General features: G+C 53.3%; 8 protein-coding genes across 8 annotated transcripts; 5 read left to right on the plus strand and 3 right to left on the minus strand.

The window, feature by feature from the left end:
* Window positions 1-2,234: 2,234 nt before the first annotated feature.
* COL26b_011228 (uncharacterized protein) lies at window positions 2,235-3,020 on the plus strand (the record flags this gene model as incomplete). The annotated part of the gene is made up of 1 exon (XM_053183900.1): window positions 2,235-3,020. The coding sequence occupies one exon, from the start codon at window positions 2,235-2,237 to the stop codon at window positions 3,018-3,020; it is 786 nt and encodes a 261-aa protein (XP_053032175.1).
* Window positions 3,021-3,507: 487 nt separating this feature from the next.
* Window positions 3,508-4,575, plus strand: COL26b_011229 (uncharacterized protein; the record flags this gene model as incomplete). The annotated part of the gene is made up of 1 exon (XM_053183901.1): window positions 3,508-4,575. The coding sequence occupies one exon, from the start codon at window positions 3,508-3,510 to the stop codon at window positions 4,573-4,575; it is 1,068 nt and encodes a 355-aa protein (XP_053032176.1).
* Window positions 4,576-4,668: 93 nt separating this feature from the next.
* Window positions 4,669-5,672, minus strand: COL26b_011230 (uncharacterized protein; the record flags this gene model as incomplete). The annotated part of the gene is made up of 2 exons (XM_053183902.1): window positions 4,669-5,523; window positions 5,574-5,672. 2 exons carry the CDS (start codon window positions 5,670-5,672, stop codon window positions 4,669-4,671), a joined length of 954 nt encoding a protein of 317 aa, XP_053032177.1.
* Window positions 5,673-13,288: 7,616 nt separating this feature from the next.
* Window positions 13,289-14,330, plus strand: COL26b_011231 (uncharacterized protein; the record flags this gene model as incomplete). The annotated part of the gene is made up of 6 exons (XM_053183903.1): window positions 13,289-13,322; window positions 13,385-13,539; window positions 13,602-13,639; window positions 13,705-13,842; window positions 13,904-14,087; window positions 14,142-14,330. 6 exons carry the CDS (start codon window positions 13,289-13,291, stop codon window positions 14,328-14,330), a joined length of 738 nt encoding a protein of 245 aa, XP_053032178.1.
* Window positions 14,331-15,734: 1,404 nt separating this feature from the next.
* Window positions 15,735-18,149, plus strand: COL26b_011232 (uncharacterized protein; the record flags this gene model as incomplete). Its single annotated transcript, XM_053183904.1, has 1 exon — window positions 15,735-18,149. The coding sequence occupies one exon, from the start codon at window positions 15,735-15,737 to the stop codon at window positions 18,147-18,149; it is 2,415 nt and encodes an 804-aa protein (XP_053032179.1).
* A 612-nt stretch (window positions 18,150-18,761) lies between these two features.
* COL26b_011233 (uncharacterized protein) lies at window positions 18,762-21,515 on the minus strand (the record flags this gene model as incomplete). Its single annotated transcript, XM_053183905.1, has 6 exons — window positions 18,762-18,773; window positions 18,824-18,915; window positions 18,981-19,237; window positions 19,295-19,992; window positions 20,048-20,711; window positions 20,806-21,515. The coding sequence occupies 6 exons, from the start codon at window positions 21,513-21,515 to the stop codon at window positions 18,762-18,764; spliced, it is 2,433 nt and encodes an 810-aa protein (XP_053032180.1).
* Window positions 21,516-23,336: 1,821 nt separating this feature from the next.
* On the plus strand, window positions 23,337-24,332 carry COL26b_011234 (uncharacterized protein; the record flags this gene model as incomplete). Its single annotated transcript, XM_053183906.1, has 1 exon — window positions 23,337-24,332. The coding sequence occupies one exon, from the start codon at window positions 23,337-23,339 to the stop codon at window positions 24,330-24,332; it is 996 nt and encodes a 331-aa protein (XP_053032181.1).
* Window positions 24,333-24,545: 213 nt separating this feature from the next.
* MCH1 (putative monocarboxylate transporter mch1) lies at window positions 24,546-26,321 on the minus strand (the record flags this gene model as incomplete). Its single annotated transcript, XM_053183907.1, has 1 exon — window positions 24,546-26,321. One exon carries the CDS (start codon window positions 26,319-26,321, stop codon window positions 24,546-24,548), a length of 1,776 nt encoding a protein of 591 aa, XP_053032182.1.
* Between the last annotated feature and the right edge of the window lie 957 nt (window positions 26,322-27,278).

Consider the following 27,278-nt stretch of genomic DNA (forward strand, 5'->3'; position numbering starts at 1 on the left):
ATTGGATTTCAACGTTTTCGCTTCTTGGTCTCCGCCCCAACAGTAAGAGAGAGTCGCGTAAGGTGCTACGGGTGGCGTAGTTGTGAGTTTAATCGTTGGATTTTGGGGAGTCCCTGAAACATGAAGCAATCTTGTGGGAACGAATGTGTTCGATCGAGACGAGCACTTCGAATGGGTTCTCTGGCATTCGTGCATCCATTGCTTGACACGGCGGTAACTCAGATCGGAGTTTGAGACTAGGTTGGGTGGGAGGTGGCCTATCAATGCGCTAGAACGAGGTTTGTCGCCTTCACTAGTGCATTAGCATAATATGTCTTGACTATTTGTATTGAACTGTGAAGTTGGAAGATCATACCAGGAGCAGGGTAAACCTCATACACCTCACCGTACCCATCCGCATCAGGTCCTTTCCAGGCGAGGTGAAAGATCATTTTGGTGCTGGTATCCTCTCGCACACTTACGTACGAAACTTCGTCTCCACTCAAATCTTTCTTCTTCCTACTTTGAAAGTCCGATCGCCGTTCTTTCGGGGCCCTCTTGAAGAAATCACAGCCAAGTTCCGCCTTTTCCTGGGCATATCGAGCAGTGAAGCCATGTTCAAACCCACGATATTCGTGCCCTTGATTATCATTCAGGCTACCTCGATAATTCAATCGAAAATGACGAAAATCGATTTCCCACTCCTGACAATGGGCGCAAGAGTGAGGTGTTAGGCCCGGGTGACTCGCCATCATCTCATGGAGTTCTAATGTGGTTGCGGCATCTTCCTCTGAATTGACATACTTGGCTTCAACCGAGTCGTCTACTCCGAATTTTCTAGGAAGGATCTTTCTCTTATCTGGAGTTGTGTCTTCAAGATCTGAACCCGGGGACTCGTGTTGGTAGCCTCCACGCGTCTTTGCAGGGAGCCAGGGGTGGCGGCTAGGCTACTTGTTCCTCAGATTATGGAAGATGGTGTTTGCGGTGGTTCAACTCACGTAAGCTTCCTCCACACTCCGCTCAACACGGCGCTCAGCTTGTGCAGTCAGCATTTCCAGCAACTCCAACGTGAGAGGCCTGAAAAACTACCCTGGGAGCGAACGGCTGACGATAGAAGCTCCCAGAGGATGCACAAGGGTCGGGGAACAAGAGATCATTTGGAGAGAAAGTGAGGCTAAGAAATCAGGCCTCGGTGCCGTGTTTGCCGCTTGGCACAGCGCCGCTGTATGGACGGGGCGTGTGCGATAGCCGAGCCAATCGTTGATGATGCGAAGTCTCTCATGTGCAACACTGCCTTCGCTCCAAGTTGAAACATAGCTAAGTTACAAGCAATCATGTGTGAATCGAAGCGCGCAGATTGACCAAAATGTCGATTTGTGAGCCGCCATTGCGTACAAGCCAGTCGCAGATGAATCATTTGGAGTGCGAGCCGTCAAGCCTACATAGGTACCTGTGCTAGGTATGATGATCCCCGCCCCGAGATTATCACGCTTCCACTTATTTGGGTTCGGATGCCGACCCCGATGCCGAGTTTGAGAAGTGTCGGTCTAAGAGACGTTTACCCATAGTGGGAGAAGCGTAATTTCATCAAGAGAGGAAATAGATATATCACGGAATCCCTCAGTTACGACGACTTCTTTCATGTTCAGATTTGAAAGTAGACCTTTTTTCTCGCATTTATGTCTTTTCCTTTTCTTCGTCAGTTTCGGACCGGATCACGAGTCCCATAAGCAGTCAGGATTCCACCAACCCTTGCAACGCTGTTGTTTTAGGCGCGCCCTTTTAATGTGTATGCATGGCCTGGGCTCCGTACATCGCCTGCTATTGCGCCTTTATCTGCCATCATCACGCCCTTACTAGATACGATCTGGCTATGCACCAATCACACGGCTCAAATCCATTTCTGAATTTACAAAAGACCCTGAACCAACTTACAAAAGGCCCTGGGGTGCACTGCAGTCGCACCAGCATCTACCTAAGCGAGTAGGCAGCCAGGCTAGAACGCGGGATCGGGGTCGGGAAGCCACGCTATTTCGCGATTCATTTAAGTATCGTTATGGTCGAATTTGCAACGCTGGCGAAGAGGGCGTAATCACGGCTCAAATCTACCCCTTGTCTTACCTTGACTTAAAGCCAGCGATCTCCGCATACTCTTCTGGACGCTTTCCTCTCCAATCTTCTAGCACATTCGGTTTGAAGTTTGCCTCTATCTTGTTTTCACTCTCATCAACCCGTAACTACCACCAAAAGCAGCCATGCATACGCGGCCCGTGACGCATGCCGACATCCCCGGCATCGTGGATGGCAGTGCTGCATTTCTCGACGCGGAGCTGAATGTATGGCTCTACCCTCGCCGTCGTGAATTTCCCGAATGCTGGCGCGCACGCATCGTCCGCGCCCTGCGTGCGAGTCTCGCAAAGCCAGGTATCCACTCGTTCGTCTGCGTCACCGACGACGAAGACCCTGCAGACTGGCCTCGCGGGAAGATAATCGGGTACTCCCGCTGGGAATGGAACGGTCGCAAAGATGATCCTCGCACTTTGAAATGGCGGTCCAACAACACCGGGGTTGCCAAGGCCGTGGAGAGGACACTGGTGGACTGGGAAAACCGATATGTCGACTACTTTCACTTGGACAAGGCTCTCCATCGCGAGCGCAAGGCGGTTTTCGACAAGGAGAATTCGGAATCGGGGAACCCTTACGCGCCGCTTGAATCGTTCTGGAACCTACTTACCCTCAACACTCATCCGGATTGGCAGGGCAAGGGAGTTGGGAAGAGGTTGATGGAATGGGGCCTTGAGCGCTCGAGAGAAGACGAAGCCCCAATCATCTTGATCGCAACCACTGCAGGCCAGCGCCTATACAAGAAGTTGGGATTTTTCATAGTCGGATGGGCCGCCAACGAAAGTATGGCGTGGGCTGAGGGGGGCTCCATCATGATTCTAGACATCAACGAGAAGCATACGCGCAAAGCGATAGGTGCCGAGACGAAGAAGGAATATTTCAGTAAAGTGAAGGAGATAGAGGTTGTTTACAAATAGGAAATAGTCTGTTCGAATTCATTTAGGCAAAGTCGGCGGATGTTAAACCTCAGTTCATTACCAACGAATACAATGCCGTACAGCATTCGTCTTGGCAAAACTTTAAAGCATGACTCGAGAGGCTGACATCTTGTTGGTCTCTTCGGCATTACGCCCGCCAGATGTGTCCTATCTCCGGGGATCAGTATGCCTGGACTACTCCGGTCGGCCTCCGGACAGCTCCGCGCCGGCCGTCGGGCGCAATCCTTCCTGTCCGGCAACGGCGGAGTGGATCTGTTTTCGGAGCTGGGCAACAGCGAGTTGTAATTCCGACCACGGCGGATGTTTAACGGGTCTTCAACTACATCACCAACACCACTAGCTCGTGGAGATGATGAACACTTAGAATATGATCTAGTACATATATATCCAGTGCCCGCGTACAACGTCGTCATGAATATCCCCTGGAACCAATGTGACTCTCACTTCAACAACCAAATCCTTCAATATGTCTCGTTCCATCTACCTCGGCGCTGATGCCAGCCTCACCATTCGCGATGTCAACGAAAAGTACGAACCGCAAGGCTCTCAGGCCTTGATCTCAGTCAAATACTCAGGCATCAATCACTGCGACCTAAACTTCGCCCACGTGGGTCTGCATCTTTACGTCACTGGCTTCGAGTTCTCTGGCGTTGTTGATGCTACGGGTCCCGATTCTAGCTTCAAAGTTGGAGATTCTGTCTTTGGCGTCTCCACTGTGCCTTTCCCGAAGCCATCTTCACTCGGTACCCACCAAGACAAGGCCATCGTGGAAGATGCCTTCACCTACAAAGTTCCGGAAGGGCTTGATCTCAAGGATGCTGGCGGCTGCTTGATGGGAGCTCAGACTGCCGCAGACGCCATCTTCAACATCCTCGGCTCCGGATGGCCGGCGGCTGGTGTTCAGGGCATCAGTCCTTCCGGCAGGCCCATCCTGATCTGGGGCGGTGCAACGAATGTCGGAGTTTCTGCCATTCAACTCTCAAAACAGCTTGGCTTCAGCCCGATATTGGTCACTGCCTCGCCCAAGAATCACGCCAAGCTCCAGGACCTGGGTGCTACCCACTGCTTCGACTACAGGAGCCCCAGCGTTGTTGACGACATTCGGGCCACCGTTAAGAAGCTCGGGGTCACGCTTACCACAGCCTTCGATACGGCGTGCAGTGGTGTTATGTCTCCGGATGTTGAGGCAGACAAGACGTCTCCGGCACTCACACGCAAGTGTTTGTCAGACGGCGCGGGCGTCGAAGCGATTAAGTTGGCTAGCACACTCCCAGTCAAACACGATCCGGATTTTCGCCTTTGTACCACGTACAGACCCCCGGGCAGCATTGGGGCAATGGGGGAGCCTCAAGATCCTGAGTTCCCTACTCGTACCCGTAAGGTGATGGAATATGTGGTGGAAACAGCCGACCGGATCCCCAGACATTCCAATGTCATTTTTGTCAAGGGAGCTGAGAAGGGCATCGAAGAGATACAGCGTGTATCACACGGAGCTGCATCTTTGGAGAAGGTTGTCATTGAGCATCCCATGTAGTCGAGTCACCACAGGTTTTCAGACATTGGCGGGATACGGGTAATGTCTAGTTATGTGCAACCAAATCAAAGCAATATAGATACAAGTACATACTCAGTAAAAGTGCTGGCCCCCTCCAATCATATCTACTTCAGGGCACCATGCTCTGATCTCGTCCATCCGCTTCGGCAGCCAACGCTTCGGCTGGTGGTAACCCAGCGGCGTCTCGTAAAATATCGTCTCAACAGCAAAGCGTTTGGCTTGGTCTTCTGTGGGCAGTCGCGCGTTGCGTTCCTGCAATCTTTCAAAGAACCATTGATCTTCAACCTTGAGCCTGCCCGGGTTCTTCTGCTGCTCCTTGATGATGTCGAGAAACAATCTTGGGTTTCGTAATGACAGCCCGCCATTGTATCCGTTTCCATGCTTCTTTAAAATCGGCGCGCCGATGAAGTCCCACTCTAGGAAGTCATCGACTTTACTTGTTGATTGCGAGCATAAGATGCTATCCACTTGGAACAGGAGAATTCTGTTTGCCGGCGAAAACAGCTCCCATAGCCACGGACGAACCATGAAGTATGTGACGGATTTGTGATCCGGGAAAGCCGTGCCGGGAGGGAGGTAGAGGATGGCGATGCGCTTCGCCTCCACTAGCTGTCGGAACTGCATCGATTCTGGCATTTGCCAGTTCTTTTGCAGCGTGAGGAGAACCACCGGCCACTTGGGTCCCAGAGACGACGCGAAGTGCAACATGATCGGGACCAGGTTCGGCACTTTCGCCGGGTGGGTTTCCGTTATGACCGCGACGTTATTGTTTCGGAACATGTGCTCGGGAAGGATATGCTCCATCGCCTCGGAGCTGTAGAAGCTTTCGCCCTTGAAGATGTGCTGCCCTGCATTGTGTTCTGTTGCGGTATTGTCTTCGGTCTTGTCGACTTCCATCGGATCTCGACGAGTAGTTTGCGCTATCGCCTGGGCTGCAAATCAGCATGAAGAGTTGAGAATCAACGCGAGATACGGACCTTCGTGCTGAAAATATCCCAGGAACCCAGCAGGATGACGGTGAAGAAAAGATGTAGCAGAGTTGGGCCCTCAAGACGTCTCCTCCCGAACGGGCCCATATCGGCTGTTTGGATAGTGTGCAACGCGGACTTTATTCCAACAGCATCAACAAGAGATGACGACTGCTGGAAGAGCGCTGGCGGTTGTGTCCCTTAAGAGTGAACTTGTCATGACGCGATCGTGGGCGACAGGAATTAAGGGAGAGCTCAGAGAAAAGTTGGAGAAAAATGGTGCCAGTCCCATTCCTTGGAGTCCGGCATTGCGCGTTCGCATGTTTTCTCTGATTCAGAAACAATAGCTTCGGGTAAATCTGGCATTTGATTTACCTTGTGGAATTTTGGTTCGAAGGCCTACGCGCCAGATACAATGACACATGCGCAACGCCCTTTGGCAGAGGCGCATTGCTTCCCGAGACAAATGTCTAAGCGAGGAATGCCGTGATAAGCCTCGCTGGTGTTTGGCTTGATTCGTGGCATCGTAGTGTCCTCGGAAATCTTGTAGCCCCTGACCAGAAGCAATCGACTTTTCGGCGAAAACAATCGCGCTCACTGTAGCAGATTGAACACCATCAACAGAAAGGGACGGGTTGGTGGGGATACCGACTGGCATTCATGGCTCAACTTCGCTTCTATTCCAGACTCATACTCACGATGAATGGGATCAAATTGCGTCGTTGAGGCTGCGTCAGTGAGACCAACGCACGTATCTTATTGTTCTCGTGGCTGAACGTCATGGTCTGGGCTTAATTCTCCGGAAGTCACAATTCGATCCGATCCATTGTCAGAAAGAAATGAACAGGAGTCTCTCGATGGTGGACGCCAGGGAGACACAGGTACGTATTGATATATCAGCATTCATTCCGTTCAGCTTTGATGGCTTACTTGGCCAATCACGTGATATCGTTTGACTTGCTTACCGTGACATGAGCAAGTCATTTTCTATAATGGAGTAAGAAGAACATCTTATTGCTTTTTTCTTTCCCAATACTACCATTTACTCCTTCAGCGGCCGGAAGCTCAACCATAAGTAGACCACCTCTAGGAGCAGTAGGCAAATGCAATACCGTCTCATTCAACTACCAAGAGCTAGATAAAGGTCATTTCTGGGTAGACACTGGTAGTCCTTGAAGAAATCTGAATTCAAAATGTAGTACACTCAGTGAATTTGTACTTGTTCTCTCGAGACACCATGCTCTTTAATCAGACGTTCTAGCCCGGATTCCCCTGGCTCAGCGTTTGCTTTGATCTCCATTCGTCCCACTTTGTACGCCCGCCGACTACCATCAACAATCTCCCATTCCAGTATGAAGAAATAGAAGGTCTCGAGGTAGCCCTTGGTTACTTCCCTGATGTTTGTGGCCAGAACCATCATACCCCAGCTTCCGGCGGATAGTTGTTCGGCAATTCCTTCTCTGCCCGCAATATTGAGTCTATTCCCGTTCATGATGGGATCTTCCAACCACGCAACCGGTGTTGACCATGAGGAGGTTCGGGGTTCCGCCCAAAAAGAGACGGTAGTTTCCGATGTGTCCTCCGTGATAGTAAGAAAGATGGGGACCGAAAGAAGATAAACGTCGACTTCAAGAATGTTGAACTCAAGCATGGGCGAAACCTGTTGTCTGAGCTTGATACAGTCTTCTAGCGTATACGCGGGAGCGTGTTCATTCGTGCGGAATCCAATCCCAGTTGGCCACAGAAATAGGTCATCTTTGAGTTGAATTGACTGTCCCCAAATAATACCGACGCCCAGAGATTTGGCCCAACTCCAGGTGGGAAACTTTGACGAGTGTGGCCATTCTGGTGATTCATCTAGTGAACCAGTTCTTTCCCAATGCCAGCTTAGGCCAGATACAAAAAACCTTTCGGCCGAAATTTGATCATGGTAAAGTGCAAAGGGAATGCCGAAAATGTTGTAAATTGGAGCTGAGGTCTTTTCAAACTTCCTAGAAATCCCCCGCAGGCCATGGAAGATATCGGCTGGATAAGTAAAGTTTCTCTTTGAGTATGCGGTCGTAGTCAATTTGAACTTTTCGAAATTGTCCGTGATCGAGACTGAACTATTTTCAGTCGGAATGAAAACCATGACGGAGCGCCAACTGCTGATACTGGAAACAGCCATGGCCGAGTCGTACTCTTCGACGACTTTCTCCGTGTTCGTACCAGTGGGGTCCAAATACCCCAGGAGTTCGTGAGCCTTAGACTTCTCGCATTGGAGAAATACTGAGGACTCGGTGAATATTAGTCTTCGGTGGGACAGAATGCTTTCTTGAAAGGTCCATCCTCGAGTATTCCAAACAGAGCCTTCTACTTCATCTTCAGGGTACTTGAGCTGAGCGAAGCTCAACGGCCCCTTTCTCCAGGTTTGCACAATTCTCTGTTTCTCAACACCGGGAAGCCCATAATTGTCGTCTCTTCCTGCGGCTGCAATAATTGTCAAGACGGCGCATTCGTAAATCTGGTCCATGATCTGGATCTGTTCCATTTTGTCGCTCTCATCGTGTTGGCGAATACAATATCTATCTACCCAGAGATATCGATATCCTAGATTTAGCGTCACTGAAATCGCGTCCGCGATGGTTCGTGGAAGGTCTCCGAGTTCTGTGTTCGAAGATGGCGTGGCTGTGGCTGGAGCCGAACCCCAGACGTAGCTGAGGGCGACATAGCGTGAGCCCCTTTCTGCTCGGATGATACGCCTCTCAACGCAGTCAATAAGTCGAATGTGTGGTGTCGGGCGGTTTTGATTCTTCAAGCATTGAGGATGATGCTCGTTGCAAGTTTGTATCCACGTTTTCACGAGATCGAAGTCCACGAACTGAGACGTCAGACGGGGCTCAAACAACCCCGAAATCCCTGAGTCTCTGACACAGACGAGGGGGCTTATCATTTTGGACGCCTTTTCGTCAGGGGGCGCGGCTGGTACTGCGGATATGTAGAACGCGTTCTCGATTCCGTCCCGTCCAACATTTTGGTAAGCCGTCGGGGCCCAGCACTTTGGGCCTTTGCCACCGTCCCTGAAAAAGCGATACCAACTCTTCGGTCGGTACCATCGGTCGAACGCCACGATTCTTTCGAATGGCCTTCCACATATTCGCTCGAATCTCATTTTATCTGGATTCAGCAATATCTTGAGAAGACTTTCGCAGAACCAGCATGAGGGAGGGAATCCGTCGCTTTGATGTTGAACCCAATCACCTTGCCACCGATTCCAGTCCGAACGAGTGGTCAAGTCTTGAAGATAAATGTAGTGGCGCGCATTTGCGGCTTCGTCCCACGCTGCCTCATCGAAGGCAGCCTCGAAGTCGATCCGCGCGCAATCAGCACACAAATTCGTGTCAGTGGGGCTTTTGTGGACATTGTTGGCGATATCTCCCGCATTAGGGATGTCTTTGCGTTCAGAAATAGCGGAACTTGCGTGACACAAAGACATTGGAGACAATCCGGAAAATGAGTATGAAAACGATCACAACCGTTTCGATCAGGTGTGATTAGGTCATGATGCGGGTTCAATCTGACATGGAAAAGCTGGCGGAAGCGGGGAAGCCTCGCCTCTGTCGACCTGCATGGGTCCAGGTGCAGAAAGCCAATGACGTTCTCACGACCCTGGTTGGCGTTCACGCTACTGTATTGATGAGCGATTACTGCGGCCGACAGGTGTGGATAGTCGTCCTGATCACTGGGAGGTCAACAGCAGCGAGTTCTTTTCAATTGCATGGCAGATACTTTCTTATAGTCGGTCCCGGTAGGCTTCAAACCTGATTTAGTTCTACGTCTTGATGTGTACACGCCAGAATCAAAATGTGAGTTGCCTTAGTGCAGTGGGACGATTGAGAGTACATGGAATGTTTCTTGCCGAGGTACCTAGGTAGTTACAACAGCAATTGAAGCCCGAATTCTAGGCTGAGTATCAAAGACATTTCTTTCTCTCGCAACTACCTAGGTGATTGACGAGTCGCGTTCACGGATTACATGGTTCGGTAAGTCCCATTCTCGTCATCCCTGACGAGACCCCAAGGGTGCCACGAGGTCTGGAAGCTTGGACCGATCTATGAATCGATCGGGTGAAACCCGTAATCCCCTCATCATACACTGCCATCCCTTGAGACAACTTATGGAGAGAAGGAAGGGGACTAATTTGGTGGCGGGGCCCGACATACCGACGGCGTTGCGCAACTTCCGGCCTCCGACATCAGGACTTCTGATGGCGTTGCCAATCCGTCAAGAGTTGAGAACGACTCATTTGACCTGTTTGAGTACTGCTGTTGTGGTTGCCAACTGAGCCTTGGCAGCATAGTGCTTTCCAAGCCACCGAGATTGTAGTCATGAAATCAGAGACAAAGGTCAAAGCTCACCATCGAGGAACACTGTCTGTGTCAGACGAGGTGTCCCGTGAGGTTGAGCTTCTATCAGAAGATGGCTCAGGGTATCTCAAAAGGATGAAATGGGCAAATTATAGCCGATGTCGCCGACGGCAGAGTCATGGCAATGTTCACTAATTCAACGCTTCGCTAGTCAGGCTGAAGTCTATCCTCACGTGGCAAAACTGTTGCTGACTATTTCGCGAGGCGTTCGTATTTCCGGTAGCTCTAGTCATTGACGGTTGGGAACCCATGCTCTTTCCAGACCCTCTCCCGCCGGATAACCCGCCCGATCTAGGTGGGCAGCGCACATTCTCCGCGGGGGACAAGGTTTGCCGTAGATGCTGTGCTTCCCCAGTGGGCGCACCACACCTGTGTAAACGCCATTTTACCTTCAAAGCATCACATGTTGCCATGTATGTGGTACAAATAGTCGCCGTCATCTCTGGTTGACAACTAGGTATGAAACAGGAACTAAGAGGTGTTCTTTTACTTAGACTTTGCAGCGACGCGACCTGCGTCGGATCGTTCACGGTACCCTGCGCGCCTATTGGAGTAGCAACAAGAGAGTTTCGGGCTAACCTCAAACCATGATTCAAGGTTTAGCTAGTACTTGGAAGAATATTCTTAGAAGACAGGCTGAACCTAGGCGTGTAAGGGCGCACATATCCTCAAATAATGAGGGGTTGCGTTATATTTGCTGCCCACCACGCTTTCGAACGTCTCCATCGGTTCCTCATGGCCTTCTTAGATGCCCGTTCACCATGTCAGCCGCGGCGCAACGCGGGACATTGGCGCCTCTCCCAGAAAACCACCGGCTGGGCTTGATCGTCTTGACGGCTTTCTCGCTGTTATCATTTGTGTCGACTACTGCCTTGTGGCTTTTCATCTCGTACAAGCTCCTTTCAGAACGTTTAGAAGAGAGAAGGCGGAAGAAGCGAAGGGCCCGTCGACGAAATGCATCCGCCGCAACAGCTGCCGCCCCGCAGTTCCCCGACCTGTCCCTCGGGCTCGATGCCCCATGCTCTGGGGCCACCGGCTTTGAGCGTATTCTGGAGCTGGACCGATTAGCTGCGGAAGCCCAAGAAAGACCGCCCGACACCAATTCTCAAGAAGCCGATGAAGATGCCGAGCCACAAGTGCGCAACCCGTTTCCGATTCTTGTTTACAATCTTTTGCTTGCGGACATGATGGAGGCCCTTGCATATGGGCTGAGCTCCTATTGGGTAGCAGTCGATGGTATCTTTGCACCATCAGGGGTATGTTGGGCGCAGGGCTGGCTGGGGTCGACAAGCAACTTAGCGGCCAGTCTCTTTCTCGCGGTAATTGCGGTGAACACTTTCTTGACTGTTGGGTTGGGTATCAAGCCACCACCATGGGCAGTTTACACGGCGATTGCTGGGCTGTGGATCTTCGACTTCAGCATCAACGGAGCGGGGGTCCGGGTGGCTGAAGCGGACCCGGAGACTCCCGGCGAGTCCTTCTTCATGAGAGCCAATGTGTGGTAAGATATACCCTTTCGCTTTGATTCCCTTGAATCGTTGCATACGTTTGAATGAGCTGATGTGGACTCCATGGCATCTAGGTGCTGGATCTCGAATGCATACGACCCATGGCGACTTTGGGCTCACTATTTCTGGGTCATAGTCTCCATTGGTATAACCATTATTCTCTACTCATTTGTTTTCTACACACTCTGGCGACAGAAACGAAGCTGTCGTCATCTACCGGAGAAACGTACATCAATCCACAGCGACGTACCGCCCTTAAGGGTCGAGACGCCACAACAACAGGAAGGCCCACGGCCGTCTGGGTATCACCCAGCCTTTCTAGCTTATCCCTTCGTCTACATAGCCTGCAGTGTCCCGTTAGTGGTAGGACGCATTACGTCCCTGCAGGGCATTGATCTTGGGGTCCCCTACTTCGCCTTTGCGGGGTGCGTTTTGGCTCTGAATGGGCTATTCAACTCGATCTTATGGACGACGACGATTCTATGCAGTGCGCCCAAAGATGCCCACGACACAGGCCTCGACCGATTCGCTTTCATGAGAACGCCAATACGAGAGTTCGGAAATACCGTCATAATCAGCGGCCCTGCTAGTAGGAGAGTTCCGCTTTGGGAGATCACCCCTGGCAGTAGCCATAAGCGTTGGTGGTGGTGGCAGCACGGTGGCCAAAGAGGCTGGGGAAGAACAAGGTCTTACGCGAGTATGCATGACACGCCTAGTTTGCGATCAGTTGAAGTCCCTGCTTATGAGATGCAGAGTCCAGCGGAGGGTCCACAGATACAGATGGACGTCGTGACAGCAGTCAGCAGTGAGAGAGCAGAAACGGAAGGAAAGTAGAGATGGATGGGAGCCAGTCGGACACTATCCTAGCTTAAAACTTCTGCTTCAAGTGGCAGGTAATTGTCTGGTCACAAAGAGTAACGGCCGAGGATGACCGCACCAAATGTTTGGTGCCAGATTTGTAGACTGCTTGGATTGGATGTTTTCTACTATTAACAGAAGGAATAACAAATGAATGTTCATGGTCAAGTATGATGCTTGTGACAAGAAGTGAAGCTTGAAAGTCATGGATCATAGGTACTAGGCTTTACCTACGGAAGCTACGATTGGCTGGTTGGTTCACCATGCAATTACGAACCGCACCATGCATGATCTGGCCGAAAATGGCATCTTCGCCGCCAACATACGAGCCAGCTTGCATACTCATCTCGCCAAGAAGAGGGGTAAATAGGGACATCTATTTTTAACTTCATGAGACACTTGCCTCCGCATCGCTGGCTTATCTCACCTTTGCTGCGCTGTAATCCCAAATGCAGTTGGGGCTTCAATCCTGAAGGCGACGCATCATTCAAGTAATCGGTAAAGTCACCACTTGCTATGGCTAGCAGTACCACAAGAGCCGCTGCTACGGCAGGCTTGACAACCAGTGCGCAATCTCTATACAGCATCCAAAGTCGAACCACTGCTAATCCAGCCTGCAGAGGACGACGACGATGCTCTTGTGCCTGAAGAGGTGTGATATACTTGGAGCATTTCAAAAGCATTTGAGGTCTGCTATTGACCTTCTCATATGTCCTTGGAGATGATAACTCTGTAGCCCAGGTAAGGCCTCACCGCCTCTACAGGTGTTGTCATCCGCGGAATGGGCTCACTAAATATGTAAGGAGAGCCTGGCTTCATCGACCACGAGCGTGACGAGTTCCATCTTGGAATATAGAATGGAAAATGAAAGAACTGATCATACCTACAATGACGGAAGTAAGTTTTCTGGGTTGCAGAATGAGCGCAATACTCAACAGTGCCAGAATACTCCATGCCGAACGACGAGAGAGAGAATGATCGCATGGGTAAGTAGCATTTAGCCTGAAAGAAACTCTCCAACTCGTATTAAAGGGTCTTAAACTTTGAGATCTGCAACACAATCTTTTCATCCGGACCTTCGATGATCGACTCGGCACCGCGCCGTCCAATAACACCGGCACAAAGGTTGGAAGGGTTCTCGACATCGGCACCGGCTCTGGTATCTGGGCCATAGACTTTGGTGACGAGCACCCCGAATCAGAAGTCAGCCCATCAAAACTCCCAACACGTACAATACTGGGACTTTTACTAACACTCCTGACTAGGTCATTGGCGTGGATCTTTCTGTTGTCCAGGCAGGCTTGTACGTCCCAGCTTCTTCCCCGTCGGAGCACAGAAGTCAGACTGTGCCTTACTCACGTCTCACAGCGTGCCGTCGAACGTTACTTTCGAAGTTGACGACATCGAGGAGCCTTGGACCTTCTCGAACGGGTTCGACTACATTCATAGCCGAATGATGACTGGGAGCATTAGTGATTGGGACAAGTATCTCCAGAAGTGTCACGAGTGAGTTCATCTCGCGCTCTCATTAGCTAAAGCAGAACTCTGAAGTGCGTAATATGTACAGCAACCTCAACCCTAGGGGCTATCTAGAGCTCAACGACATCGATACCGTAATACCTCTCTCCGACGACAGAACCCTCACAGAAGACACGAACCTCATGAAAAGCGTCCGCCTGTGGCACGAGGGCCTTGCCGGCCTAGGAAGACATTTTCAGGAGTTCAGCCGCTTCAAGGACACCTTAGCAAAGGTCGGATTCAAAGACATCCACATCAAGAGGTACAGGTGGCCGACCAACAGATAGCCCAAAGATAAGAAGCACAAGGAACTTGGTATCTGGAACCTTGAGAAAATTGCCCCGCATTGGGATGGCTTCATCATGGCCCCCTTGACTCGAGCTCTGGGCTGGACGAAGGAGGATGTGCTTGCCCTCGGCAAGGATGCTCGTCGCGACTTTGCCGACAGAAACATCCATGCTTACTTCAACATGTGAGAGAAATCCCATCCTACTTTTTGTAAGAAATGTGCCTAGCCTTTTTGACTTAGCTGGTCAATTTACGGGAGGAAGCCCTCAGCTTGAGTGTGGAAGCAGCTACGAATATATTTGAGTTGAATCAGATCAATCACAGCTAGCTGCTGTCCAAGATAAAAGTCTTTAGATTATCTTCTGAAAGGCCAAAACATCACAAATATAATCAACTAGTGGCTAAACTGATATTGGTTTTTGGAAAGGCCGCTGCTAATAGAAAGGCGAATCAAATTCTTCGCCCCGTCTTTCTCATCGCTGCAATGATCCCAAACGGTGTTATTTGAGATTGTTCCCTCTTCCAGGCCATTGATTGGCATATCATGCATGGCTAATCACAGTCACACGACTTATCCTTGCTGGCCTTAGGCCATGCACGACTAAAGCTGGAACCGCCTTCCCCCATTACGATGAATCCACATCAGTACCCAAGGTATGTGCTCAGGAGAGGTTCGCTGTGTAGCCTATCTACGGAATAGTCGAGCCGACTTATTTCTTTTCCCTGAAGCCCCACCCCTGACCCCAAGACTCTCGAGCGGGACCTTCATATCAATCGGGGCTGGGATTGTGCATGGGCAAGGTTTGCGGAAACACCCGCCCTGTTTGAGATCAGTACAAGGATCTTATACAGGGCAAAGGACTCCTCAAGCTCCCCGTGATGTACGCCGGATGCCACTTTGTAATAACGCCATGTCGTTTTGCAAGTGTCTTGACGTCAAATCAGAACATATCTCATAAATGAAAGCCAAAAGCATCAATCTGTGAGTAGATGTATTGCTGTGTACGTGGTTGCCTCACGGGTGTTTTAGGGCGGAATGTTTGGCAGCACTGAAGGGCGTTTGTGTATGAAGAAAAGCAGGGCGAGAAGCATCGGACACGTAAGTACACACTTATGCTTATCTTTTGTCTGCACGACGTGATCGACCGGGAAGCGTCCGACTTGCATCCAGCAGGGGATACCTCTATACACGCAGGCGACGCGGCGCCACTGAATCAGTGTGGGATGCCGAACTCTTGGAACTTCCTTCGAGGGTCAGCTGTCTGCCTGCCGTATCCAATTGTCAGACACACTGATGGCAAAGAGGCATAGCGGACTGTGACTTGACAAAAACGGATTGATTCTCGTGCAAATTACTCGAAAGGTACTTCAGCTGCGCGCCAAGCTGTCAACGACCCAATATTCTGGGCAACGGAACCCTTGACCAGCTTGCTTTTTCTCGTGTCAGGTAGCTACGCAAGATGTTATCTTAGTCAAGATGGCCCTTTGAGATAGATTTCCTGCAGTATTTGAGGAATTGGTTTTCTTTCACCCAGCAAGTGGATCGGAAAGAGCACCACATCTTTAGTTCACAGCTTCATTCCGACTTTGCCATGGACGCCGACAGCCCCACCTGCCCCCAAGACAGTAACTCAACAGACTGCCTCCTTCGAAACATCGTTCAGCTTTTGGACAGTGGCCAAAAGGCTGATGATGCAAAATTTGACTGGGATCCTCTCACATTTGTTTTCACCCTCATCATTGGCGTTGTAGCCCTCGTTTTTGCCCTCATTCCCATCATTCAGGTTATCATCGCCCCTGGACAGGGTAGCCGAACGACAAACCACCTTGCCATTGGCAAGAAATGGTCACAGAAGCGAGAACGACGATGGAATTGGCATGAGTGGACCTTCGAATACACCGCATCAACTCCCATCTTTCGCATGGAAACCTTGGAGCGCTGGATCAATAAGGATATCGCAAAGATCACGGGAGATGAGGACCACAAAGGCCAGCCTCTTTGCGATGTCAACACGACTGCCAGGAACAACACTGAGTTTGCAGACCTGGAGAAGTTTGCCATGAACAGATCGGAAGAAGTCGAGAAAATCGACAAGAACACAGAGCACAACCCGGACGACGTTAGGTCCGCTTTGGTCACAATATTCCGCGCGATGTTTCCATGGAAGACCTCATCTTCCCGCTCGAAGGAGATGCCCGCTGCGACGTGGATCGACTTTTTTCAGAAAGTCGGTCTTGACAAAATTGAACCTCGGGATGACCAGGGCACACGGCGGGTTACTGCTGACTACCTACCGAGCGACCTTGTGGCTGCTCCGGCCTACGCACAGATTGGTGTTATTGTCACAGCTGCCTCGACAACACAGGGAGGGGCAACCTGGACCATCAATAAGCAGTCGGAGTATCCTGTCATCTTCGGGCATGGCTTCCAATTTGACTTTCGCCAACATCCTATACTCGGAGTTCTAGGGGCGTACTGGCAGTACAGCAAGAAGAACAAAGTCAAGGAAGATCCTTGCCTTATCCTCGGCGACCTTGGGGCCAACTGGCTTTACAATCAGACGACAAGAGGCAAGAAAGCCTCTTGGCAGAAGACCCGCCAAGAAGATTTTCAAACAGTTCGCAGCCTGTCACAACTCCGAGTGGCCATACTCCATGCACGTGGAACCATAGAGACCGGTAAACAATCGCTGTTTCAGACGGCACCTCCTGCCCGCGAGAACGACCCGCCCTTTACGGCTTTGAATTTGTTGAACGGACAACATCGTGTCCAGACACTGAAGTTCATGCTGGCTGTATCGAAAGAACAGATGAACGCCTCCAGCATCCAAGAATCGTTCATTTTGGACTACGGAGAGCTTTCTCAAGAGCAATACATGCCAGTTGTTGGGTTGTTTTTGGCTAGCACACCGCGACATGTTCCTGCTTTATTTCCAACGGATTCTCTCAGCAAGAAGCCTCCACTCACGACACTTGCTCTGAACGGACACTACTGGACAGAGGTTACAAGCGAAGATGTCAGAGGCGATGACATGTCTGACTGGCCTTTGTCACTGAAGCCTCCGGGCTGGGGGGGTGTCCAGTGGCTCAAAACCGGCATGGCTGAAATCGGGCTCATCAATGGAAAGAGCTACGACGAACACGTCGAGCGAGTCCGGAACGACGTGGACCAGCAGTTGAAGCGCGGTGACAGCGAGACGCCAAAAGTAATCGTCTTCAAAGTTGTTCTTCATCTCTGTCTGAAGATGCTCCACAACGCTGATACATTCCGCACGTGGTTTGTCGACTATTCCCCAGAAGCCCGGTCCTACTTGAGATACATCATGCTTATACAACTAGAGCTGCTGGATCGTTGGTTTCTTGGTCAACCAAGAGCACACATCGAGTCTCGCGCGATTCTCGTTTGTAACACGACCATCACATTGATGCTGGCGGCCAACATCGCATCTGAGAAAGAAGACATGATTCATTCAACGTCCAACACCGGAAAGGGTAACATCTGGAACCACCATTCCCGCACGATTCGATGGCTGGACGACTTTCTGAAATCTTTGGGCCTTACTGATGGAACTCTGAATGAAGCTCATCGAAGCTGGAATATTCAACGGAGCTGTGATCGCAAGAGCCTTTCGATCAGTGCCGCTGACGAACCCAAGCGAAACGCCTCAGAAGGTCCTGGTGAGACGCTGGCACCTTTGGCTTCACAGTGGAAGCCATTCGATTCAGAGCTGAAGCGTCTTGTGTGTACCGTGTACAACAAAGAATGGGAGCTGTTCAACACTCATCAACTCTTGAACAGGCTGGCCAAAGTGGTTGAACTGGGGCTTGATCAGACGTACCGGAAATGGCGGCCCGCCCAGGTTGCAGGGGAAGACCAGTCGACTAAGACGATCGACGATCTGGTTATATATCGCTGCATCTTGGTTGCGATGCTGTTTCAAACAGCACCCGACAATAGCGAGTTACGTCGATCGGGCCTCTGGGAACAAGTCGTGGCTATCATTTAATATTGGCGAATAGATGGACATAGGGGAGATGTTATTACAAATGGGGATTCTTTTATATTGAGATTACATGTGAGACTGGTATAAGAATGCTTTTTTGTGTTCATGCTGCACTGCCTGTGTCCCTGCTTTGACACCGTATTACTCTGATTGCTGTTATCTCTCACCTTGCCCAAGAATGTCAAGATCGTTCGAACCAAGTTCTTCTCTGTTACTTGCTTCGTCCATATCGGAAGTTGCCTGCCACGAAACAGTCTATTCTTACGACAACCTCTCTCCCGTCTTCATTACGGACCTAGGGACAGATCAGGGTACAGCCTAGACTCATCAAACGTCGGACCCGGTATTGAAGTGAAAAACGGCGCTTGCCAGCTCGCCCCCATATCGACATGCGGTGATGCTGGAAATAGCGGAAAGTCGTGTCCGAATGACAGGTGTTGCTGCATTTCTGGAGCACAAGGAGACATGCCGAACCCGACGTCCTCAGCACCGAAGCCGATGATGGACGGCGATGTCTCCGTGAACGCAGGTGACTCGAAGCTTGACATGGTCATGCCTGTGTCACAACGGCTGTCATCAACAACGAGGGAGGGAACCTCGGATGTAGTTGTTGAATTAGATAAAGATCTGGCCAATTCGAATTCAGTGAGCAAGTCCAGCCCGTTCTGGCATCTGACCTGCCCCGCATGACTGATCTGTTGCCGCATGTTGTTCTCCAGGAAGTTCCGGAAGGCGGCAAGAGTCAAGTCACTTGTCGGTTCATCACGATCTAGGGAGCAGGGAAACAATCAGTAACACAGCCAGATCTCGTAGCCGCTCTCCTGGTGAACTTACAAGGAGACGGGACGGCATCCAAGGGGAAGATAGTCTTGTAGATCTCCTCCCACTTGGCGGCGCCTTTCATTCCCCGGTTCCTCTCCTGGATCTTTCCCCACTGCGTCTCGTCGATGCTGTCATCTCCTGTGTCCTCCTGTTTGACACAGCGGACTTCGGAACGCTGATGCTCAGCCAGCCCTTTCAGGCTGGGAAATCGATGTAGACAGCAGTTGCACCTGTGACCTTCGACCCTGTGCACACGCTTCAGGTGCTCCCTAGTAATATCACCATTAGCTTCAGGGCGACGCACGAAAAGAGTTGGTCCGTCTTACTTTAATCTGTGAATCTCCCATCCGGGACCACCGCACGAGTTCCACTCCTTGGTGCCGTACTTCTCCTGGTCATGCTTAAAGTAGGGACAAGCAAAGAGCTCTCCTGAGGTTCTGTCGTTGGGAGACGTAGGTGACGCGGACTTTTGGCGCTTGCTTTGAGCCGGCGACCTCAATTCCGCGTCTCGCCGCCTTTTACGGCGTGGAAATTTGGGGCTGGCCATTGGGATGGTATGGGACACCGGATCCGCCAATGCCACGTTGCTGCCGAGTCCGAGACTTGAACTGCCAAAGGGCTGCTCAGGCGCCGCCGCATAGGTCCATGTCGAAGACCGCCCGTCCGGTTCCGGATCGAAGCTCTGCGAGGCCAGCTGGTGGGTTTCCAGCGGCCACGTGTTATGGGTCGAATATTTATATGTGCTCGGGCTGGGCAGCTGAACCATGTTCACGCTGATGGACCGTGGAGCCTCTACATGGTCAGTAATCTTGGGCACTACGATTCTCTTCGGCGCCATTGGGTTGGTCTTCGCGTAGCCCGGCTCTTCGGAGCACTTGCGATGCATCTCCCGCAGCCTGTCCACGAGCTGGTCGCTAGCGATGCGCTTCTCCCCGTCCACCTCGAGCATGTCGTTCTTCACAAGGTCGAGGAGGTCGTGGATGAAGGGGGTGGCGGTGGGAGACTGGTGAAGCTTATCGATCCACTGCATCCTGTTAGCAAAAAGCGTTCTCTGCGAAAGCATCAAAGCCCAGACTTACGTGCGTCACAGCAGGCTTAACCCTCAACCCGTTGCCCTTCTTCCTGTCCCGAGCCTCGAAGAAGGCATCATCGACCTTGCCATTCTCCCGCGACGCAGCATCGCTACGTAGAGCCCGTTTCGCGCGAAAGTTTCGCACACCTTTCCTCCCGAGCGCCATCCACGTCGCCGCGACGCTCATCACGCACCCAAGCGACCAGATATCCGCCTTCTGCCCGTCAAACTTCCCGACATCATGCTCCGGTGCGCGGTACGTCGGCGAGCAGCCCAGCGGCCTGTCCGTAGGCGCGGCGGATGAGAGCCCGAAATCAGTGATGGTCCACCGGTCGTCCATGACGAGGATGTTCTCCGGCTTGAGATCTGCATGGTAGCCGTTGCCGGCTGCGGCGTCGTTGGTGGTGGGTTTACCGCGGCTGCGGTTCTTGACGCGGAAGTAGTGGATCGCTTTGAGAGCCTCCGCGACGCCGAGCATCTGCTTCGCCGTAAGGATCGCGTGCTCCTCGTCCGCAGGGCCGTCGGTCTGCGTCCAGAGGGACTGGAGGTCGGGGCCGGCCCAGGGGAGGACGAGGTATGGCGTCGGGCCGTGTTTGAAGGCTGTGAGGAGCTTGATGATGTTGGGGGCGTCGCCGAAGTTCCTAAGATTTGAGACCTCGTGGGAGAAGGCTCTGTGGGAGGGGGATTTGAGTTGTTTGACGGCGAAGGGGGTGTGATTCTGGTTCTGCTGTTAGCGACGATGAAAACACTGGTCGGGGAACGGACTGTGATACCTCTGATGCACCGAAACGGTGATGCGCCGGGTGAATGCGAACTTGGTAGACTCTAGAATGGCCGCCTTGCTGTATGACCGGCGCCACGGGCCCATCCCAGATAAACGGCAGAATAGTCTTCTGGTGGAAGCGGGAGGGCTCACCCTCAACGCCCAGCTCCTCTATAACAGGCACGCAGACCCTCCACTGCATCTCCTCGAACGCTACGACATCATCATGATTGAGCCCCGCAAGCTTGAGGTCGAAGCACTTGGGGGCGCTCAACGACCCGACGACCGTGCTGCTCTCAGCAGTCGGCCCCAATGGCAGATCGCCGTCGCTGATGGAGAGGTCCATAAACTTGAAGATCGCATCGGCGCGACCAATTAGGACCAGGATCGCAAAGGATTTGACCACTTGCGGCGATTTGGTAAATATGGTCTCGGCGAAGATGCTCCGGATCTCCTCCGTGAAGCCGGGCGCGCATTCCCGTAGCGTCCGGAGCGCCGATGCGGGGGTGACCAGCCTGTGGAGCTCGTCGTTCGGCAGGAAGGACCTCGCGGGGTCGGCGGCGCCGAGAGGGAGGGTCGTGCACATGGCCGCTTCCAGCTGTGCCTTCAGCGGCGGCGGCGGCGTCCCATCATCGCCGCTGCCGTGGGCATGCGGAGGAGGCCCCCATGACGCTTCGGTATTCGATTCATGGTTGACGATAGCTATGTTCATGCCGGAGTGGATTATTGAATTGAGCTTTTCTTGGCGTGGGCTGTACAGAGACTGACTGAATTCAAAGTCGATAAATTGCTTTCCTCAGGATGTGCTGGCCGGCGGGGCGTCGCCACCTTTATGAGTACAGCCTGGATGAACAAGCTGATATGCAGCGGATGGGCGTCATGGGCGCAGGGAGGGAGCCAAGCTGGACTCGACCAAGTTTCGTGCGATTGCCTTGAAAAGGCAGCCGAATTGCCTGCAACAACATACCTCAAGGACAGTCGGTGTCTATAGCAAAGTGATGCGTGATAACTCGCGTCTGCGTGTTTACGCGGTGCGTACATGACTGCTGCACAGTTCGTGGCTTGTACAATCCAGGGCGCGCGGGTCTGCTGGATTCCATTGGCTTCTTGTTTCCTTGCACAGCCTCCCTGATGAACTGGCTCCGCCCGAGTCGTCAGACGGTGAACACCGGCCAGCCCCATTTCAATCCTCTCTTAGCCGAACAGTCATACTAATTGTTTCTCAAATGGTTCTCAACTGGTGGGTGGGTTTAGTCCGCGAAACAGACAGAGCATGGTTCGCGAACCATGGAGAAGCAAACACGGGGAAGCACAGAGATCTCTTGCTCGAGATTGAAGCTTGTTTGCATGTTCCCATCCTCCCCGAACAAGGGAGACCCCTGCCAAACCACCCTCGCCGGAAGCCGTCCCGGACTGCTATCGAACGAACCTAACAATTAACGACCTTAGTCATACCTTAAAGCTCTCCTAATCGTGTACCAAAATCCCTCCCGCCGCCCGGCACTCTTTGACGAAACCCAAAGTCGAGATGCAGTTCATGCTTAAAACAACACCGTTCACCAACAAACCTTATCATTGCTCGATGCATATGTCATCTCAACATCTACTCTCACTCTCACTTTCGCATCAACCGCAATGTCCTTAATCAAACCCAAAAGCCACGGCCATATTCATGGAACTGGACACAACCAACAGCAACAGCAGCAACCTTAGCTAATCAAGTCCCTCTCAAGCAAAGGATCGGTGAGCAATGCCAAGAAAGCGCCAAGAAAACCCACGCCCAGTCGCCTATCATTTCGCACCACGCGACCCCATCCTCGACGGTATTCTTTTCGCTCGCCCGAGTGCCTGCCGCCGTGTGTGTGTTGATGTAATCCGCAGCCGCTGGAGTGAGTGAGTGAGGGAGAAAAAAGAAAAAAAGGCCAGTCCACCCCCGCACACGACTCTCTTCTTCACACTCTTCCTGATGAAGCTGGAAATCGGCCAGCAACGAAACCTCAACACCAAAACAACCCACCCCCTGGAAAGAAACGAAACGAAAAAACGTCATAGGCACAGAGAGTAGCATGGTCGGATCCGCCGTCCCGCAAAGCCTCGAGTGAGAGCTGTCTTTCACCCCCCAAAGATCCCCACCGCCGCCGCGCCGCTGGCCGCTCACATCTGCGCGACGAGCCTTTTCCTCCTGCGCCGTGCTGCCGTCTTTTCCGGGCCACCCCAGACGCACCCAAGACATTACCACCTCTTTACGCACTCTTACCTATCCGTACCTAACCAACGCACTCACTCATACCACGGCCGCGCGCCGTGAGACGCGAAAGGCGCCTGCTGCCGCCTCGCCCAATCGGCCGCAGTGAAGAAAAGAGTAAACCGTGTGTCATCGGTTTCCACGGCTCGGCTGTCTTGGCTTTCGCCTCGCGAACGCGGCAAGAAAAAAGTCTTGGCCTTAAGCAACTTCAAGGAACAACAAGGCACAACCACCAAACATCACACAAAAGGGACCGGGGGAGAACCAACAATGAGACCGCTCCCCCTCATGGGGTCCCTCCTCGCCGCGGGGATCGGTCCCGGGAGCGGCGTCCGGCCCGCCCTCGCAACGGTCCCCATCCTCACCGAGGTCGCCCTCAAGGGCTGCGCCGACGTGGGCTGCCCGGCCGGCGCCGTGCACGACCTCGTCGGCGAGTCCAACTGCACCCTCGGCGGTTCCGTCCTGCGCCGCGTCGGCATCGCCCCGGAGGTCCTCGACATCCCCATCGACGACAACAACATCACCGACATCCGCAAGCTGTCAGTGACGGTAGCCACCCTGCACAACGGCCCCGCCACGTCCTCCTCCTCCAACTGGATGAAGAAGCAGGTCTACACGCAGTCGTACTACCTCGGCGCGCCCGCCGGCCTGAACCTCTCGTCGCCAAAGTACCCCAAGGGCTGCGCGCTCATCTTCCAGCACCTCTTCCAGACGCTGCCGATCGCGCACGAGGTCAAGGACGACGAGACGACCGACTGCTCCTCGTGGCTGCAGCAGAGCTGCATGGACGAGATCACGGGCTACGTCGACGACTTCCGCGCGGAGCACGCCAAGGACGAGGACCTGCCGCGCTGCCAGGAGGTCGCCATGTACCTCGAGGAGCGCACGCGGACGGACAAGAACTTCCACTGCAACCTGATCGCGGGCGCGGTGAACATTACCGGGGCGGAGATCATCGGGCCCGACGCCCCGGATACGCCGGCGCAGGACGCTGGCGCGAACAACGGCTGTCACCCCACGCTGCCGGCGGCGTACGACTTGATGAAGCTGACGGACGTGGAGCTGATCCTCGACGAGGACGGCGGGACGACGACGCCGACGGGCGGGTTGAACGGGTACACGCCGGTGATGAGCGTACTGTTCGACAAGCTGCTGTATTCGCAGTGGATCTGCATGAAGACGATGAGCGAATTTGAGAGGGAGAGCACGGCAGCGCGGAGCACGCCCCTGATGGCGGGGCTGGTGATGGGAGCCGCCACCCTCATTGCGCTGTTGATGCTATGAGGGAGAGAGCACGGTGTGCGGATGCAAGAGAATGGTAGCGATCACAAGAGGCAAAACAGGACTGGCCCGAAATATTATGACTTTATGCGATATATACCCAATGAAATCATGGCGATAGATATGATGCGCCCTACCCAAGACCGTTCCTCCCGTTTCCTGAACGCCGGTGTGCATGCTTGATCTGTCTGCTGTGGATATGTAGATAATGTAGGTTTAGATAACAATGCCCCGTTGAACCCATCCGTTCTTGCCCTTCCAGGCGTAGAGGACCATGCCGCAGGCCACCCAGACGGTGACAGCCATGGCCCAGAATGTCGAGGCATAGCACTGCATGCCGTAGCAAAAGACGTCTCCGCCCTCTCCGGTTGAAGGCGACTTTGTAGCGCCGGACTGGTATATGGCCGAGTAGACCAGACTCCAAATTGTCGAACCCAGGGCCGGGAACATGGCGACGATGCCCCAGTTGGTGGCAAAGTTCTCAACACCCCAAATGACCGTGATGATGATGGGCGTCAGGCTGAAGACGGCTCCGTAACCAGAGCCGACAAGGCCGGAGACAATCCAGAAGCGTTCGCCGTGCTCCTGGATGAAGCCGGAAGCCAGGGCGACAAGACCCAGCGATAGGATGATTGCGAAGAAGAGGAGGAACGCAACGCGGGAAATGGCTAGTCTGCCGCGAATGTACGGTGGGCTCGAGGACACCTGCAGATGCTGTGTCTGGGGAGACGGGGCGAGAAGATCTGTCAAAGTGCCCGTCGCCAGTCGTGCGACGGTGCTGGTGATACCGACGATGGACACATGGGTGGCCGCTGACGTCGGGGGACCAACGTATTGCCGTGTAGGCGGGTACAACGTGCCAATGACGGTGCCAAGGTTGTTGATAAAGGCCTCGCCGGGTCCAATCATCAGCAGGAAGCCTAGGGCAAAGTACCACATGGTGCGGTCCGTGAGGAAGCTTCTTGTCTCGGCATTAAGGACTAGCTTCTTCTTCAGCTTCGCATCGTCCTCAACCGACCCAAGAGCTCCACCATCCTCTTCGTCGGCAATCTGAGAAATCGCGCCGTATCCTCTGCCGCCGCTGCGAGCACTCAGGAATGACGTGCTGCGCTCCAAGAGGCCGCTTCTCTCGAGCTCCTCGACAGCTTCCTCGATGATCTCCTCCTCGTCCACAACCTTTAGAGTAAAGGAGCCAACGATTCCAACAACCAGCAAGAGGATGGAGAGGAAGACGAAGAAGTGGAATACGTCCAGGTCCCCAGCTGATCCGTCCGGCAGCTTCTCGTAGAAGACACGGCTGCCAAGCTGGCTGAGCCACATGCCACTCAGTCCAAACGCAGCAATGGGCACCGCCAGAGCCAGTCCGCGATGCTTGCCCTTGCCAAAGTTCTTCGCACAGGTTGCGACGGCGGCGAGGTACATGGAGCACGTACCGACACCGACGCAGACGAACGCAAAGATCATCAGGGGATACGTCCAATCGGGGCCGCCCGAGATGCGCCTTCCGGCCATGTCGCGCAGGCCGCCGAAGTTCTCATCCTCCAGCTGGCGGTATGTTCCCGCAGCAATAGCGTAGCCTCCACCAAACAGTATCGCGGCCAACAACGACAGCGGCGGAGTACCGACGCGGTCGCAGATGTATCCGAGGATGGAGACGGGCAGGTAGAGGGCGATGGAGCTGCTGATGGCCAGGCCGTTGACCTGGAACTGGGTGTAGTGCAGGCGCTCTTGGAAGATGTGGCCATACATGGAGAAGACGGTGATGGAGCCGGCGCAGAGGGCGGAGACGAGGGCGGCGACGAAGGAGACTGCTCTCCAGGTGTTCGCGGAGCGGCGGCTTCGGCGGCGGTGGGAGGAGCTTCGGTGGAGGAGATCGAGGGACGAGCGGGAGCTCAGGCGGCTGATGGTAGAGGAGGCATCGTCGTCGTCGGGAGGCGCTGCGACGAGGGTCCGGTCATCGGACGGGGTCGGCGGGCTCGAGGCGCGCGCCATGATGATGGATCAAGCTTCCGGACTTGGGATGTCGGCGGTGGTGAGAGAGTGCGATTGGAGAGGCGCCGGCGTCGGCGGTCGGGAGGGTGACAGACTGAGGAGGGTTGATTGAATGGAAGAAACAAAACAGCCGCTCTTCCTCCTCCTCCGAAAATGCAGGACAGGAGAACCGGACCAGACCACGCAACGGAATGGATTGTAGAACGACGAGGAAGGAGAGAAGATGGAACGGATCAGTGAAGAGGGCAGAGAGGAGGAGTCAGGAACATGACGTGGAGACGGGAAGCCGAGAAGGAGATGCCTCGGGAAGGGCGCTGACTGGGGAAAGGCCGACCGACGGGCAATCGAAATCGAGATGGAGGGTAGCAAGCAGCCAGGCACGGCAACGCAACGGCACTTGGAGGAGGAGGCGACTTGGGTGTTTTGCTGCTTGTTGGTGGTGAGTCGGAGTCACGATTTCGCACGTCAGCAGGTCACTCGGCCACTCCTGTCGCATACCACCGCCGCGAATGATGTCGTGCTCGACCCCCAAGTGGGCCCTTCCCTGCACCACTCGGTGCCTATCTGCCCTTCTACCGCAATCCGTCCAGGGACCGCCTGGGAGCCGCTTCGGACGCTGACACGAGTCTGCAGCGCGTTCGCCGTTCGCCTCACAGCACAGGGCCGTTGCTGCTCAGTGGACCTGACGCCTTTAGGGGGGCGCACCCGGCTGACTGGCTTCTGTAGCGCCTGCAGACGGGCACCTGTCCGAAATCCGATCGCGGGGTGCAGGAACCGGCGGCAATTGGATGCTTACATAAGGCTGCCTACCTACCTGGCTCCCAATAGGTTCACGGGTACCCGTGCCTGTAAAGATCCACGGGTCCCGTGATTATGACTAAGCGACCCTTGCCATGGACCATCTCGACCAATCAGAGGCACAACCCAGGTTCAAGTTGCCCATAAGTCATGCGAGCC

The sequence above is a fragment of the Colletotrichum chrysophilum genome, assembly GCF_026319265.1.
Source record: "Colletotrichum chrysophilum strain AFK26 chromosome Unknown scaffold_133, whole genome shotgun sequence".
NCBI lineage: Eukaryota > Fungi > Ascomycota > Sordariomycetes > Glomerellales > Glomerellaceae > Colletotrichum > Colletotrichum chrysophilum.